This window comes from Thalassophryne amazonica, chromosome 11 (genome assembly GCF_902500255.1).
Source record: "Thalassophryne amazonica chromosome 11, fThaAma1.1, whole genome shotgun sequence".
Taxonomy (NCBI): domain Eukaryota; kingdom Metazoa; phylum Chordata; class Actinopteri; order Batrachoidiformes; family Batrachoididae; genus Thalassophryne; species Thalassophryne amazonica.
The window spans coordinates 21,641,545-21,660,073 of NC_047113.1; the positions used below are offsets into that span (position 1 = coordinate 21,641,545).

An 18,529-nucleotide genomic window follows, 5' to 3' on the forward strand; every position below is an offset into this window, starting at 1 on the left:
GTCTTTGCAAAGCCACAATCACATCATGTGACACAGGGTGCGCTCGTGCAGAACAGCCCACAGACAGAATGTACGTGTGGACCAATGAGAGCGCACACAGTGGCAGAATGACAGGTTTGACAGCGCGTCCAAAATATTACACACACACACACTCTTCTTAACAACAACACAAACAAACAACAACAAAAACACCACTGGAGCTCGCTATTCACAACGACAAAAACATTCCGCCTCAGTCTTCTGTGTATTTTGGCACCGAACGTGTTAAAAGTCACGACTCAGTGGGCACACGGAAGCAGCGCCAAGCTGCAGGCGTCCAAAGCTTCAACCAAACAGTAATAATTAACAATAAAAACACACATACCTACTAATTCTGCAATCGCACTGAAAGGCCAGGTGTGACTCGTGGAGTTGCTGTTCAGGAAGGAAGGACTCATCTTTAAAAAACAAAACAAAGCAATTTTTCAATTTCATTGCAGCAAAATTAATTCAGGAAAAACAGATGATGAGAGTCGCAAACTTTATATCCCACACGTGCACACAATCAATACATGTTTTTGAAGTACGTACAGAACTCAGACGAATTCCGTGTTCACTTAACCTCGCCATGTTTATCGGATGGTTTTGTTACCTAGTTTATTCTGCTTACTCAGAAGGGCGTGACCAAAGGCAGTGGGCGTGGCCCAGGATCTGATCACTACGGAAGCAAATTAGCCTGTTTTACTGTTTATCAGCAGTGTAACTTAAAAAGACATCAAAGGACCTCAGTACAATGAGATGGACAGGACTATTGGACAAAGGGGGAGAGTGGCATTTTTTTTAAACAATATAATAATAATAATAGTAGTAGTAGTAGTAGTAGTAGTAATAATAAGTAGTAGTAGTAGTAGTAGTAGTAATAATAATATAGTAGTAGTAGTAGTAGTAGTAGTAGTAGTATTGCTCCCGGTGTGTAGTGAGCGCCTTGTATGGCAGCACCCTGACATCAGGGTGAATGTGAGGCATTATTGTAAAGCGCTTTGAGCGTCTGATGCAGATGGAAAAGCACTATATAAATGCAGTCCATTTACCATTTAGTAGTAATAATAATAATAATAGTAGTAGTAGTAGTAGTAGTAATAATATAGTAGTAGTAGTAGTAGTAATAATAATAATTGTAGTAGTAGTAATAATAATAATAATTAAACATAAATAATCAGATTCAATTCTATCTATCTTGGCTGTCCCACTTATTAAGGACAAAGCTGGAAAAGTTAGATGTCTGGAAAATCTATACCACTAGCCAGTGTCCTATGAAAAGTCATGGATAGAATCCGTCTTGATAGAACAAATGAGTATATTAATCCTGTGATAATCATTTTGGTTTTAAGTCAAAGCATGCGACTGATGTGTGTATATATGCACTTAAGGAAACAGTGAACCAGTATACTCAAGGTCGGTATCCAGGTAGATTAACCTCGAGGGGAGGAGTTTCTCGGTGAAAACATCGCCAAACTCAATACAAATGCATGTAATTTGATCACTTTTCAAACGGGTCATGAATAAAATTATTCACGGACTGGCACCTCCCTACCAAGCTGACCTAATTAAACCTTACATACCGGCCCGGGCTTTACGTTCTCAGGGTGCAGGACTACTTTGTGTCCCTAAGGTGAATAAGAAGTCTGTGGGTCACAGAGCTTTCTCTTATCGTGCCCCTGTTCTGTGGAATGATCTCCCTGCATCAATAAAACAGTCAGATTCTGTGGAGACTTTCAAGTCCAGACTTAAGACGCACTTATTTTCCCTTTCATATGGCTAGCATACTGGTACAGTTTTGTTTTTACGCTTTTTACTCTTTTAATTCATTTATTAGTAATTGGAGCGGGCTGCGGCCTCAACTTTACCTAAATTCTGGGTCTTTTAGTGAAGTTTAGGGCTAGTGGCCGGCGATCACCTTAGTATTTCTTCTGTTTTTCTTGTTGATTAATGCTGGCAAATTATACAGTATTTTTTGTCTTTCTGATGCCTGATTGTTTTTTCTCTCTGTTTAAGGTGCAGTTCCATCCAGAGATGGGAGTTGTATTTGTGTTGGCGATCCTCCTGTCCTGTGCGCCAATAGCATTTCTTGTATATTTGTCAGTAAATTGTTCTGTGAATTGTTCTGTAATTTATGTTTGTAGCATGGCCCAAGCAGAGGGTCACCCCTTTGAGTCTGGTCTGCTTGAGGTTTCTTCCTCAGAGGGAGTTTTTCCTTACCACTGTTGCTCTGGGGGTTGGTAAGGTTAGACCTTACCTGTGTGAAGTGCTTTGAGGCAACTCTTTTGTGATTTGGCGCTATATAAATGAAAATAAAGTGAAGTGAAGTGAAGTCAGACTCATCAATAAAGTCAATTTAATGTTCATTTTAGGTCAGCTTGGTGTATAAGTCTCATTGTTGCAGGGAATGATAGCTGTCAACTGGCTGTTAGAAGCAAGTCAGAGACAATAAAAACTGTCTGATTTCAATAAAACAGCATACAGCCCTAGCGTGTTTTCAACAAGGGGCCAGTCACGGAAATATGAATTCTCGCCTTCCGATTGGTCACTTTGCCAAAGTGACCTAGTGTTGACTTTGAGAATAGGTCCAGAAATTCATCTGTCCTTATGTGCTTTATTGATGCTTCAAAAGCATTTGAACAAGAAAATCACAGAAAACACTTTACTACATTAAAGCAAAGGAGAGTGCCTGCGTAGGCTACATTGTGAGGATTCTGGCATACTGCAATGCTCACCAGAAGAAGTAGGTTAAATGGGGTAAGAGCCAGCTCTAGCCATTTTGGTGCTCTAGGTGAGATTATGGTTTTGCGCCCCTCCATCCCCCACCACTCCGTGCGCACTCCAAACGTTATTTCATTTCACTTATATAGGGCCAAATCACAGCAAAGCTGCCTCAAGGTGCTTCACACAAGTAAGATCTAACCTTACTAACCCCTAGAGCGAGTACACAGGTGACAGTGGTAAGGAAAAACTCCCTCTGATAATTTTGAGGAAGAAACCTCAAGCAGTTCAGACTCAAAGGGGTGACCCATTGCTTAGGTCATACTAATAAAAAATGTTTTTAACAATACAGAGGAATATGGTATTTTTGAGAATTATTAAGTCCACGCAGATGTCCAGGACAGCACCAGTTGGTTGGGGAGGGGAACTGGGTCTTCAGATCCAGTCCTCGAGCATAGTCTGTTTTGTAACTGCTGTAGTTGACCTTCATTTGCACTCATGGGTGTAGTCACACATTAATGGACAACAGCTGTATGACAGACCTTAAAGGTTTAATTGTTGCTCAAATGCACCAACACACACAAAGACACACTGAGCTAATTTGAATGGTAGTGTGACCTCAAAACCATGATTTACTTTTTTTTTATATCAAAGCATGAGGGAGTACTGTTGCATAGTTGTCAAAGAGCCAGTATAGAAATACAAGGCTTTTAAAACATCTTGGAGAATGTTCTTTGAGTGGTAATAATGAATTAAAGTCTTTACATTTCCACACCTAAGATGCTCAAAGATGTTTTTATGTAGAAGGCAGCATACTCTTTATTACATGTGACGAAGACCCACTTGAACAATCACTGTACAGCCCATTTACTTGTATTTCTACAAGGAATTTACTTAAATGTTTCAGAGAAAATTAACAGTCAACTGGAGCACCATGCTCGTAGAGCGCAAACCTCCATAAACACTAGTTTCCAATTCTACAAATTTTTACCGGGAAAAAAAATTCCAAAGTCAAATTATTGTTCAAAGTGGCTTTTCATAAGCAAAAATATAATACAAAATATAGATCAAAAGGACTTTTCAATATTAATATCAAATATCTGTTAAATCCGCAATACAGATCACATGTGGATCAAGCTTTGTCTATTCATTTAGAGTGCCAGTCTGCACCTCATTGCCACAAATGAGAGTGATTGAGGCACTTTTGATTGAGATATAATGCAAAATGTACACCAAATGGGCTTTTCTATATTAAATTCAAATGTCCACAAAATCCATAATCTGGATCAGATCCGGATCAAACTTTGTCAAGTGATACTGAGTGTCAGTCTGCACCTCACTTTCAAGTATGAGAGTGATTGAGGCATGTTTGATTTATATAATGTAAAATATACATTACAGTGTTAAAGATAGGGATTTGACCTTTGACCTATGACCATGAAATTGAAGCACTTTCTTTCTTATCAGGATATGAATCTTCAGTAAAGATTTCACAATGATATATGAAAAATTGTGGGCTCCAGGCTGTTCATAGACAAACAAACAAACAAACAGGGGTGAAAACACAATCTCCTATAACTTTGTTGGCGGAGGTAACAAATGATTTCTGAGACAAACAATTTGTCCTGTGGTAGACGTTTGTCTGGTGGCTCTTGAAACTGCATAAACCCTGAAGGCATTATGTTTTGTGACCCCTGGGAATTTCCTACAAAGAAGGGATGAATGGTGACGTACACGCTAACGTCCACAAATTGTCTTATATTTCAGTTCAGTGGTGTTATTAGGTTCCAAAAATTGAATTTTCAGTTTTAGAAGTGTTTATTTCTCACTATCTTGTACATAATATATGAGAAAGATGTTATTTGTAAACAAAAACGAAGCAAAGTTAGCACACCAGGAAGCGATGTCACTGCGCTAATGTCCGCCATAAGATTAGGTACAGAATGTGACATTTTAACGTCTTAAATGCCTCTTAAAATAGGTCAAGGTTAGCTATCTTCGTCCAAGGTCTGTGTCCCAAGAATGTTCCTGTGAATTTGAAGATTGTGGCAGTAATAGAACTGGACTTATGCTGTACACAGACAGACGGACAGACAGCCAGACACCTATAATTGTGATATATGAAAGGCTCATTAAAAGCCTACTAACGAATCTTTAATTGGATTCAGGTGTGTCGGAACAGGGAGACAACTAAGAGTGTCAGGAAGGTAGATCTCCAGGACCGAACTTGGGCACCCCTGCTGTAGGTAGTTTCAAAGACAACTAAAAGTGTGCCAAGCATCGAATTCAAGGCAGTAACCAAGGAGCTAATTGTTCCTCCCTGAAAGACAGATTAATAAAGCGTCCATATTTAGCATGGGTGTGTTTATTCAAACTTCCAATTCATGGATGTTTTGTAGTTTTGTATTGTAGTCTATGTTCTTTTGATGTCAATTTCAATGACAATTTCAGGGGCACTTCTAAAGTATAAAAATAATAATAACATAATAAAAAATGGGTGTTTGTGCAAAATTTTGTGGGGTTTTTGGGGCAGGCACTCAGAGGGGGTCTCACCCGGGGCGGGGAGTAATTCAGTGTGGAACCGCCACTTGTTTACTGACGCACTGCCACTCAACATACGGAGAATATCTCTCCTTCCTGTCGGTCTTTCTGCTGTCTTGTCTGTTTAAGACACTGGCTTCTTAAAAGTCCTCCTCCCTCCTTAAGACTTAAAATGCTTTGTGAATAACTTTTATCTTGCTATGGGAAAGTTCTAGCCACACCCACTCAGGCTAGAAGTGGGCGATACCGGGAATTTTGGTATTGATCTGATACCAAGTAAATACAGGCCCAGTATTGCCGATATCGATACCGATACTTTTTCATATTTAAGCCTCATAGATCCAAAGGATCCAAAAGACCTAAGAAAGAATTTCGCCCAACATTGTACATGACAACAAAATACTTTCTTATCACAATCAACATTTTTGTTGAATAAATATCACTCAACACAACTGAGTGGGCGGGCCAGGCTGAGCCTACCTGCATGGCTGTTGGCTGACGCCGCTGAGCCACGTGATGGCGCAACAACAAAAGATCAGAGGGGGAGGGTGCGCTGCTCTGCCTTGTGTGACACAGCACAGCGCTGCTCTTACAGACAGAGAGTAGACTTTGATGAATCTGCGTGTGCAGCAGTCAGTGCGTGTGGGAGAGGAAAAAAAAAGCTTGAGTATCGATCTTTTTACACGAGGATCGTTCAATATCAATACCAGCGTTGGTATCGATATTATCGATATTAGGATCGATCCGCCCACCTCTAGCTAAAACACGCCGACGGACCTGATGCAGAAATAAACTGGCCGCGACCAAGTCAATTAGTGAACGTTTTAAATAAAAATGATGAAGCAAGTTATGAGTCACAGTTCTATAGGAGTCAGAGATGTGGCTGCAGGTGGAGAGAAACTTGGTGAGTTTTTAAATCTTTCTAACTTTGCCGGAGTCTAAAATGTTCGGTGTAAACATCATGTCATCGTTCACCGACACACTGCCGATGGAAATATGGAAATACAACACAGTCAAATCAAACTATACGTGTATAAAATACACAAATCAGACGAACCACGACAGCTTAAATCAATATTTTAGACCAACATTCTCCTGCTTTTCCATTTCATATGAAACTCCTGCTGATGCCTTCACGGTCATCCACAAAATCCGACCTCTGAGCAACAAAGTGATCAAATTGTCAACAGCCATTTACTATGTATGTTAATACAGCATAATTCTTTCCAGAAGATCTTATCAAAAATTGCATGTTACCTGTCTTACTACACTGTTTTTTTTTCTTATATTAATTTGATAGCATGCAATCCATCCAGTCAAACATCAGAAAGGAATGAAATGTTCGCTTGCAGAACGACTAAACACAGATAGGAGCCAACAAGAACCGACAGGAAGCCTAATTCCTTTTAACTACATATGAATAACACTTCATTTCCAATGGAAGTCAACAGACAGGAGCCGGCAGGAGCCAACAGGAACTGACAAGAGCCGATAGGAACCTAATTCCTTGAAACTACGTATTGAATAAAACTTAAATTTCCATGGAAGTCAACATTCTCTGTGTACACAGTCCGAAATATCCCTTATTACTGCTGTAAAATGTTATAAATGGTGTTTTTAACTGCGGCTTTTGAGTCCCAAATCAGTACTGGCTTTATAGTTGGTTGCCCCTCTTAATCAGCTTTTAATATAGAGCATAAATATTAATAGAGTCAAACGCCTTCACATTCGGAAAGTCCACAAAGCATTTATTTTGTGGTTTCCCCTTAAATCAGACCTCTACTACTACTAATGTCTCAATAAATAGACTGCATTTATATAGTGCTTTTCCATCTGCATCAGACGATCAAAGTGCTTTACAATTATGCCTCACATTCACCCCGATGTCAGGGTGCTGCCATACAAGACGCTTACTAAACACTGGGAGCAATAGGGGATTAAAGGCCTTGCCCAAGGGCCCTTAGTGATTTTCTAGTCAGGGAGGGATTTGAACCCATGATCTTCTGGACTCAAGCCCAACACCTTAACCACTAGACCATCACCTGACCATCTTTGTGTGTGTGTTTCTCTCATAATTCCAACAAATCTGAAGAACTTTGTGTTTTTACTGAAAATGGTACAAAAGCAAAAGACTCGTTTTGTTCTGAGCCCGTTCAGCTTTCTTAAAAAAATTGAAAATGTGCTTGAGAATCTTGCAAAAAACTCCTGTAACAGTGGAATGTGCCGTTCATTTCCAAAGTAAACGCTTTGTTGATCCGGGATGTCGTCTGACTACCACAGAAATGGCAGAAGAGTTTGACATCAGCGCTTTTTCGGCATGAAAAGACGTGCGGAGGAATTCGCACGTCGGGACGGAGGCGCAGGGCACAGAACAAAAAGCAACGCCGTGATGAAGCCTCACAGGACATGTTGTGGCATGTCCAGCTCGTCCACAATTTCTCGGATAGTCACACGACTGAAAAGCCACCGAAAGCCGTCTGAATCTTTCGAATGCTGCAAGAGCTGGGCATGTTAGGGCTTGTCCTGTGAGACCAACATGGAGGTGCTTTCGTCCCACGCTATGAGCGGCTCTGTGGCGAATTTCTCCGCTCCTCTTTCCATTACAAAAACTCCTGTAACACTGGAATGTGCCGAAAAAGTGCTATGTCCAGCTGTCTTGCCATTTCTCTGGTAGTCAGACGATGTCCCGGATCAATAAAGCGTTCACTTTGGAAATGATCTGGTCATTTGAGCCTGTCGATCGCCGCTTGGTGCGCGGTGCGCCATCCGCCGCTGTGGGCCGTCTTTAATCAAGTTGTAATTGTCCTTAATCTGTGTGATCCCCATAAGATCTTCACCGAAAGCCATGTGAATTTTCCAAATGGTTTCCACTTGGCTGTCTCTCACACTTTCTGAAAAAATTTTGATGAAGCAAAGCGGCAGTCGATCAGCCAATTTCCTGACAATGAAAATCCGACGAGGGGGCTGGACCACTCCTCCCACAAGGCGTGCTCATAGGCGAATGACGCACCCGACAGGCGTGAAAAAACTCACGCATGCGCACGAAGGTTCAAGCTTGGCTGATGCAATCACACATGATTCAAATCCATATAGTTTTTGCAAAAAATAAAAAGGTCTGTTACTTTTCTAACAGACCTCGTATAACATATTTTTCTTCTTACAAGCCTTTTGAAGACCTTTTATTATCCATGGGTTAACTTTACAACCCCTGGCAAAAATTATGGAATCACCGGCCTCGGAGGATGTTCATTCAGTTGTTTAATTTTGTAGAAAAAAAGCAGATCACAGACATGACACAAAACTAAAGTCATTTCAAATGACAACTTTCTGGCTTTAAGAAACACTATAAGAAATCAAGAAAAAAAGATTGTGGCAGTCAGTAACGGTTACTTTTTTAGACCAAGCAGAGGAAAAAAATATGGAATCACTCAATTCTGAGGAAAAAATTATGGAATCACCCTGTAAATTTTCATCCCCCAAACTAACACCTGCATCAAATCAGATCTACTCGTTGACACTGACCCTATGCCATGACATTGACCCTATGTGTCTTTTTACAAGGAATGTTTTCGCAGTTTTTGCTCTATGGCAAGATGCATTATCATCTTGAAACATCCCCAAACATCCTTTCAATTGTCCAAAATATCAATGTAAACTTGTGCATTTATTGATGATGTAATGACAGCCATCTCCCCAGTGCCTTTACCTTACATGCAGCCCATATCATCAATGACTGTGGAAATTTACATGTTCTCTTCAGGCAGTCATCATTATAAATCTCATTGGAACGGCACCAAACAAAAGTTCCAGCATCATCACCTTGCCCAATGCAGATTCGAGATTCATCACTGAATATGACTTTCATCCAGTCATCCACAGTCCACGAATGCTTTTCCTTAGCCCATTGTAACCTTGTTTTTTTTCTGTTTAGGTGTTAATGATGGCTTTCGTTTAGCTTTTCTGTATGTAAATCCCATTTCCTTTAGGCGGTTTCTTACAGTTCGGTCACAGACGTTGACTCCAGTTTCCTCCCATTCGTTCCTCATTTGTTTTGTTGTGCATTTTTCGATTTTTGAGACATATTGTTTTAAGTTTTCTGTCTTGACGCTTTGATGTCTTCCTTGGTCTACCAGTATGTTTGCCTTTAACAACCTTCCCATGTTGTTTGTATTTGGTCCAGAGTTTAGACACAGCTGACTGTGAATAACCAACATCTTTTGCAACATTGCATGATGATTTACTCTCTTTTAAGAGTTTGATAATCCTCTCCTTTGTTTCAATTGACATCTCTCGTGTTGGAGCCATGATTCATGTCAGTCCACTTGGTGCAACAGCTCTCCAAGGTGTGTTCACTCCTTTTTAGATGCAGACTAACGAGCAGATCTGATATGATGCAGGTGTTAGTTTTGGGGATGAAAATTTACAGGGTGATTCCATAATTTTTTCCTCAGAATTGAGTGATTCCATATTTTTTTCCTCTGCTTGGTCTAAAAAAGTAACCGTTACTGACTGCCACAATCTTTTTTTCCTGATTTCTTATAGTGTTTCTTAAAGCCAGAAAGTTGCCATTTGAAATGACTTTAGTTTTGTGTCATGTCTGTGATCTGCTTTTTTGCTACAAAATTAAACAACTGAATGAACATCCTCAGAGGCTGGTGATTCCATAATTTTTGCCAGGGGTTGTATATTTATTATACTGTATAATTGGACAATTTTTGTTGTATATATTGAAAAATATGTTTTCAAATTTGGAATATGCTAAATTCGCATCTTGCTTCTTATAAATGGGATTCCAATCCTGTAAAAGTAATTTTTTTTTTATGTTAGCACCAAGTACTGCAGCAGTTTCCTAATGTTATGAACTTGTTCACTCATATGGCAATAAAACCTTTCTGATTCTGATTCTGATTTTAAGGTAGTGATAGCTTCTTCAGATTGCACGCACTTGCAATATTGTATTTTCTCAGTACATTTTTATTGAAATTTAGATCAGTTACTATAAAAATTGGCAAATGGTCACTAATATCATTAATTAATAAGCCACTTAATGTTTTGGTATCGATATCATTTGTAAGTATATTATATGTATATATAGTATATATATGTAACACAATTTTTGTTCCTGGCTTCTAAGTGTTATATTTCAACTGCTTATGTCTAAAGTCTATGGAAAAATGACTACATTCAGCACAAACTTTGATTTAATTTTTTTTAACGATGTGTGTATACTGTCAAAGCATGGGGAGCATGATTTGATATGCTATTATATATATATTTGGTATTTTATTTCAAAAGCAGCACAAATTTACTTCAGATGTCACAATCACACACACTCATCTTCAACCGCTACGATGATGTGGTGTCACAACCTGTGATACCATGAAATGCTGGAAGTACACTGAGCACATCATCTCCAAGACTTGCTGCCAGTGCATAAATGGGGATGTACTTCAGTTTTTTTCACTGTTCCCGTTTTCATCCAAACCATTTTGCGGGACATCTTGTTGAAGTGAGTGAGCAAGTGACTGAGTGATGCAACAACAATTTGAATATGAGATATACAATGCTATATCTTATAACCACAAGCTATTCACTGTATAAAGTACATATGAACAAAACCTAATTACCAATATACATATTTACATATGTACAGTACTGGACAAAATACATACACTACTACAGCAGAATGAAAATCACAGACCCATTTTGACTAGGCTGTTTGTGAAAGACTTATGTATTCATACATACAATGATATATATCATACACACCAGCTATTTGCTGCACAAACTAATAACAAAGCCTTAATACTAGTATACTTATTTACATATGAAGAGCACTGGAGGGAAATATTCATAGTACTACAGCAGAATGAAAGTCACAGACCCATAATGTCTAGGCCATTTCTCATTTCTACTATTGTGAAAGACTTTAGTGTAGCCATGAAGTGATTATCAAAAGCCCTTCTGAACTAGGCTATTTCTTAGCAACTCAGCGAAAGCAGTTACCACGTATTACTATGAACATTTTGGAAAAATTCAGAGCAGTTGATCCCTCGTGGTGTGCCTACAATAGCAGCAGAGTCCGAGGGGATTTTCCAGAAGTGAAAACCATAAGGTCGCTACTGACCTTATGGCGCACAGGGAGGTAAATGTCTGTGATTATTTTGCAGCTTACTATAAAGTCCCTGCATTGACAAACAAACAAATATTACAATTTAGGACAGGACAAAAATTTTTTAGTGTTCTGTTTATCAGTTTGATGTTCCAAAGCAGTGCAGTCACGAAAGGGCATTGACCTCTTCCTAAAGATCATGTGCAGAATGACATTTCAGTGATTGGTTTATGAAATACCTAAGTATATAAATAAAATAAAGTTCTAGAAAAGTCCATTGCACAATGATTCAGATTGAAACACATTGAAAACATGGTCAAGCCTGGATTAACAGTCAACTAATTTTGTAATCGTTCAAGGTCACAAAAGGTCAGTTAAAGTATTTTTCATAGGCATGATATTTAAAACAAGATGTTATCTAAACTTGAGACACATTTTGAAAAATGATTAGGAACTCAAATTAAGGGACATGTCTCACATTTTTTAACATCTCAGTTAGTAAGACAACATAAAAGTACTCATGATTGTAAATGTGTCTGCACACATGTGCTAATAATTATTGATCGCTAATGTATTTTATTCGTCTCACTCTGAGCATTAGCAGGTGCATTTCCGGAAAATGTTTCACTTGGCAATTCTCGGCATTTTTCATTGTGTGATGTCCTAATTAGCAAAACAGAAACATCCCAATGACTGACAGATAGAGGGAAACAAACCTACATTCCATTGAAGTGCACGCTGGGACGCTTTTAGCTGCGACGTCACTTGTCGGAAACACACGAGTACTCACGAATACTTTATTTCAGACGTCTCCATAGCTGTTGCAAATGTCGTATACTTTGAAACCGGTTATGGAAGTGCACAAAGTAATCCCGGTGGATCATCGGATGGTCACTAACAGCCTAAATCTTAATTGTTATGATTTTGGTGCGACGTGTGTGGAAAGCCACACTTTTTGGCAGGGCACATAGGCAGGAGCAGAGGATCTCCTGCAGTCAGCAGTGGACTTACAGTATAGGCCTGGGATGTGCAAATTAAAACCCCCATGGCCCGCTCCCAGGTTTGTTGGCAGTGGAGGATGAGGTGGAGTGCCAAGGGAACCGAGGAGCCGATATCTAAGGGAGGAAATGGAGAGGGTTGATGACCAAAAACGACATGAAAAGGTAACGCCTAGATACAGAGGGCAAGTGATTAAGTTCTACCCAGGGGAGTTGGACAGACCAGGTGGCAGGCTGCTGGGAGGCTAAAATTCGGAGACCCTTTTCCAAATCTTGGTTGACCCGCTCGGTTTGACCATTGGCTTGCGAATGGTAACCCGATGTACAGTGAGGAAAATAAGTATTTGAACACCCTGCGGTTTTGCAAGTTCTCCCACTTAGAAATCATGGAGGGGTCTGAAATTTTCATCTTAGGTGCATGTCCTCTGTGAGAGACATAATCTAAAAAAAAAAAAAAAAAAAAAAAAACCCCCGGAAATCACAGTGTATGATTTTTTTAATAATTTATTTGTATGTTACTGCTGCAAATAAGTATTTGAACAACTACCAACCAGCAAGAATTCTGGCTCACACAGACCTGTTAATTTTTCTTTAAGAAGCCCTCTTATTCTGCACTCTTTACCTGTATTAATTGCACCTGTTTGAACTTCTTACCTGTATAAAAGACACCTTTTCACACACTCAATCAATCACACTCCAACCTGTCCACCATAGCCAAGACCAAAGAGCTGTCTAAGGACACCAGGGACAAAACTGTAGACCTGCACAAGGCTGGGATGGACTACAGGACAACAGGCAAGCAGCTTGGTAGAAGACAACAACTGTTATGATTATTTATTAGAAAGTGGAAGAAACACAAGATGACTGTCAATCACCCTCGGTCTGGGATTCCATGCAAGATCTCACTTTGTGGGGTATGGATGATTCTGAAAAAGCTCAGAACTATACAGAAGGACCTGGTCAGTGACCTGAAGTGAGCTGGGATCACAGTCACAAAGATTACATTAGTAACACATGATGCTGTCATGGTTTAAAATTCTGCAGGGCAGCAAGGTCCCCCTGCTCAAGCCAGCACATATCCAGGCCCATTTGAAGTTCACCAGTGACCATCTGGATGATCCAGAGGAGGCATGGGAGAAGGTCATGTGGTCAGATGAGACCAGAATAGAGCATTTTGGAATCAACTCCACTTACCATGTTTAGAGGATGAGAACAACCCCAAGAAAACCATCCCAACTGTGAAGCATGGGGGTGGAAACATCATACTCTGGGGGTGCTCTTCTGCAAAGGGGACAGGACGACTGCACCGTATTGAATGGAGGATGGATGGGGTCATGTATTGCGAGATTTTGGCAAACAACCTCCTTCCCTCAGTAAAGCCCCTGTCACAACCCACCGTGCGTTTTTTTTCGCCGTACGTTTTCTGCGGATGCCACAGCCACGGAGGCAGTATCAAGAGAAGGGAGGGAGTACGTTCAATGCACATCTCTAGGAGTTTATGATAAAGAGAGTTGACAATAAAGCAGTGTGTGTGTGTGTGTGTATGTGTGTGTGTGTGTGTGTGTGGCCGCTTTTCTTTTTTATGAGCGGGACCGAGTGGCAGGTGTTTTTCGGCGTCGGCGCTGCATGAGCATGTCCAGCCTGCAGCGGTTAGTTGTACGAGTGTTTACTTGCCTCGAAAAGTTACAGCTAGTTATCAGACTGAAGCTGTGGAATGTGTGTTGCTAATGTTTGGAAATAAAGTCCAAGTTCAAGTGAGAAGCTGCGTCGTGCATGCAAGTCTGTCGGCCTCCATAGTATGTGGTGAGTGCCGTAATCCGTACTGCCTACGTACGGATTTGGTTAATTCAATAGTAATTGAACGAAAATGTGCTGCTTTGAATCCGTACTGAGGCAGTACTCACAACGTGCATAATCTGTACTGCTGGTGAATCCGCAGCCTGACCGCAGCGAAAGTTCTGCATGCACTAAAACCTCTACGGCGTGTCTGCGTGCTCCTAAATTCGTACTGAGGCAGTACTTATAACGTACGGATCTCCAAAATTAGCCCACGTTTTTGCAAGTAGGCTGCACGTACATGCAAGTACGGCGGGTTGTGACCACGGCTTTAGAGCATTGAAGATGGGTCATGGCTGGGTCTTCCAGCATGACAATGACCCCAAACAGACAGCCAGGGCAACTAAGGACGGGCTCCGTAAGAAGCATTTCAAGGTCCTGGAGTGGCCTGGCCAGTCTCCAGACCAGAACTCAGTAGAAAATATTTGGAGGGAGCTGAAATGCCAAACCTGAAAGATCTAGAGAAGATCTGTGTGGAGGAATGGACCAAAATCACTGCTGCAGTGTGTGAAAACCTGGTCAAGAACTACAGGAAACGTTTGACCTCTGTAATTGCAAACAAAGGCTACTGTACCAAATATTAACATTGATTTTCACAGGTGTTTAAATACTTATTTGCAGCAGTAACATACAAATAAATTATTAAAAAATCATACATTGTGATTTCCAGATTTTTTTTTTTTTGATTATGTCTCTCACAGTGGACATGCACCTAAGATGAAAATTTCAGACCCCTCCATGATTTCTAAGTGGGAGAACTTGCAAAAACTGCAGGGTGTTCAAATACTTATTTTCCTCACTGTAGCTGAAACCCAGAGGAGACGGCGGAATTCCCTCCAGAAATGTGACACAAACTGAGTGCCCCGATTAGACACAATATCTTGGGGAAAACCATGGATCTTAAAGATGTTAGTAAGCATCACCTCGGCGGTTTCCTTGGTTGAAGGTAACTTGGGCAGGAGAACGAAATGAGCCATCTTGATAATTTATCAACTACAGACAGAATCACAGTGTTTTCCCTTGAGGGCGGAAGACCAGTTATAAAATCCATAGAGATGTGTGACCATGGATGTGTGGGAACAAGAATCGGCAGTCCAGCAGGTGGACGATTGGGCGTCTTATGCATAGCACGTTTGACAAGCATCAACATATTCAATTCAAGGATCTCGGTAGTATCTGGCAATGGCTGAAACTCAGGGTTTATGTAGCCTGCTGCTCATCAGCTGCTCATACACAGCAGGTGTGTGGCCATGATGAGTGGTGAAGTGCAGCAGGTGCGACTTGGAGACAAAACTCAAACTACAACAGGATTAAAACCAGGACAGGGAGGCAGACCATGACACTCACCTTGATCACACATCTTGGTTGAATGAAATGAGCTGGATCCTGTATCAGGAACCTGCACTTGTCACCATGGTAACACAAAATGGGGATGTGTCATTGGTGGGGGTTGAGAAATGGGGGTTCCTGATTGGATGAAAAGCGGGGCAATACAAAGCCTGGTATTTTCAATGTATTGTTTTTATATCGTTCTGATTTAAGATTTGTATCACCTGATTTTATTGCCACAGTTTCCAGGGCAGTAAAATTGATCAGACACGTGTATGATTTATCAATCCTATGTTTTCTTGAATCTCTTGAGGGCTGGTTTATGAGTACAGGGCAGATTTATATAGCGCTTTTCCATATGCATCAGATGCTCAAAGCACTTTACAACTAATGCCTCACATTCACCCCAATGTGAGGGTGCTGCCATACAAGGCGCTTACTACACACCGGGAGCAATAGGGGATTAAAGACCTTGCCCAAGGGCCCTTAGTGTTTTTCCAGTAGGCTGGGATTTGAACCGAGGATCTTCTAGTCTCAAGCCTAAAGCTTTAACCACTAGGCCATCACCTAATGGTTAAGGCGGGGGGGATCCAGTATAAATATCAATGTGGTGTTTGAGCATCTATCGTCTAGAGGAGTTGGCAGTACTCTTTTCTGATCAAGACAATGTATTTCTTTATGTGTGTTGGATCTCATTTTTAGTAAAACAGTATTTCTTAAGGTTTGCTACACCCTTTTTCTTAGTTTATGGTTAAAATGTGTTTGCATAATCTGGATGTCTGTGTGCTTCTGCACAGCCCGTAACAACATGACGGAGTTCTGGAAGCAGCACTCCAAGCATGCCACAGTGGAGGAGGTGATGCTGGACTCGAATGCCATGAAGTTGACTCAGGAGGAACTTCCGGAGATCATGTCCTTGCTGCCCTGCCTGACTGGGTGCAAAGTGCTGGAACTGGGAGCTGGGATCGGGTGAGCGAGTCCACATACACAAGTCACTGTGTTTTAGCATTGCGTTATATTTTTATTTTTAAATGAAGATATGGAGATTTGCATCTGAATTAATCACTTTATGAAAAATGGATTATTTTTATTTTATTTTCATTATTATTTTTCTTTTTTTGTAATGGCATGTGATATATTTTGTATTAATGAGCACCTTGTGATGAGTTCTTAAAACATTTTTCTCTCCAGTCGTTACACCACCCACCTGCTGGCCAAAGCCAAACATGTGACGGCCGTAGATTTCATGGAAAAGTTTGTGGAGAAGAACAAGCTGACAAATGGTCACCACACCAATGTTACCTTCATCCACGCTGATGTTACAAAACTGGATGTTCCACCAAACAGGTGTGTGAATACATGAATGGAATGGTGACAAATGTAAATAAATAAAATAAATTCAAGTTTAGTATGAATAGCAGAAGATAAAACCCATGTGTTTATGGTTAAAATATATTATTTCGGTGTTCCCTGTAGATTGATTCCTATATTTAATGTTCTCAGTATTGACTTTATCTTCTCCAACTGGCTGCTGATGTATCTGAGTGAGGATGAGCTGAAACACTTCACAGAAAAGATGCTGCACTGGCTGCAGCCTGGAGGATTCCTTTTCTTCAGGGAATCCTGCCAACACCGTGGAGGTATTGAACTCACATTAAAAAGTGCTTTCATACAAACTATTTATACATGTGAGGATATTACATTATGAAAATGAATAGATAAGTTCAAGGAGCAGTACAATCATCCAAAATGATGCCGTGTTGCAAATTCTAATTGCATCTACAAAGGTACCACTCATTTTAATGTGACACACACACACACACACACACACACACACACACACACACACACACACACACACACACACACACACACACACACACACACACACACACACACACACACACACACAAATATAAAGCACTTTGTATTATTATAGTACCTACCAGCCTGATAAGATCTTTAGGTGATGCTGTTGTTTTACTGAATGCTTAGGTGAACAAGTGGTTAGTAGAAGTCTGATCATCAGCTCCCTCTGTTGGCCAAAAACATCCACAACATGAGACTCCTGCCCTTCGCTCTGCTGCAGACACAGTTAAAAATGGACATTTCCAGGGATGACTCCAGATGGGGTCAAGCCTCTAAAAACAGGGAGTGTCCCTGGAAATTGGTGACATCAGGTCATCCCATACTTATACCCCCGTCACACATAGCTGTAATCACGCAGAATGGCGTTGGAATTATGAATCAGTGCACATCTGAAAGGTGTCGGATTTTAGTTCCAAAATGTTCTGACAGCCGTCTGTGGAAGTCAACACAGTTGGTCAAAATTAAGTGTGATGCACATGTTCAGAACCCTCTGGGCGGCGTCGAAATGGGACACCTGTCTGACAGCAATCCATGTGTAATCTGAGGACCATCTGACAGCAATTTACATATTCTGATGGTGGCAAAATGGGATCCGAAACGACATATGAGTGAACCTTGAGATGAATCTGGCACCGCAAAGCCAGCTGGTATGACCTGCATGTGTCACTTATAATAATGTCCCCCCCGGGGCGCAAAGGAACTGTTAAAATGTATGTGGGACGTTTCCTCGTGATAATAATTATGAATTATTATCATGTACAGTGAATGTGAACAGTGGCTATCAAACCAAAAGCTCTGTGCACTACTGTGCACATGCAGTCGCAAATCTGAACAAGCTGTAATATCCACATTAGACGTTACAGTACAGATATTTGTCCATTCCTTCACATGGGCGACTTAAATATTGTGAACTATTGTCTGAATCATAACACAGGCAACTGTGCCTCTCCGTGATGCACAGTAACACATTAGGCTCGGAGCTGAACGGACCTCACGCTGTAATAAATGATCACCTTCTAACTATGTAGAAGATATGACATGGAACTGTCGTGCCAGGCAATTACATCATTAATAAACATGAATCTCACCTCCAACAGCGGTCCAG

At 40.6% G+C, this 18,529-nt stretch overlaps 2 protein-coding genes across 2 annotated transcripts in view; one reads left to right on the top strand and one right to left on the bottom strand.

Annotated features, from left to right (window-relative positions):
• Nucleotides 1-668, bottom strand: part of zgc:152774 (uncharacterized protein LOC553526 homolog) — a 48,687-nt gene extending 48,019 nt beyond the window's left edge. Inside the window, exons 1-2 of the mRNA XM_034181519.1 lie at nucleotides 571-668; nucleotides 365-437 (exon numbers count right to left, since the gene is read on the bottom strand). Of these exons, the coding sequence (XP_034037410.1) occupies nucleotides 365-437; nucleotides 571-609 (112 nt within the window). The 5' untranslated portion in view covers nucleotides 610-668. The remainder of the gene's footprint in view (nucleotides 1-364; nucleotides 438-570) is intronic.
• Nucleotides 669-6,000: 5,332 nt separating this feature from the next.
• The window catches only part of LOC117520845 (phosphomethylethanolamine N-methyltransferase-like), a 41,671-nt gene continuing 29,142 nt past the window's right edge, over nucleotides 6,001-18,529 (top strand). Inside the window, exons 1-4 of the mRNA XM_034182180.1 lie at nucleotides 6,001-6,184; nucleotides 16,353-16,524; nucleotides 16,747-16,902; nucleotides 17,059-17,195. Coding sequence (XP_034038071.1) covers nucleotides 6,115-6,184; nucleotides 16,353-16,524; nucleotides 16,747-16,902; nucleotides 17,059-17,195 — 535 coding nt within the window. The 5' untranslated portion in view covers nucleotides 6,001-6,114. The remainder of the gene's footprint in view (nucleotides 6,185-16,352; nucleotides 16,525-16,746; nucleotides 16,903-17,058; nucleotides 17,196-18,529) is intronic.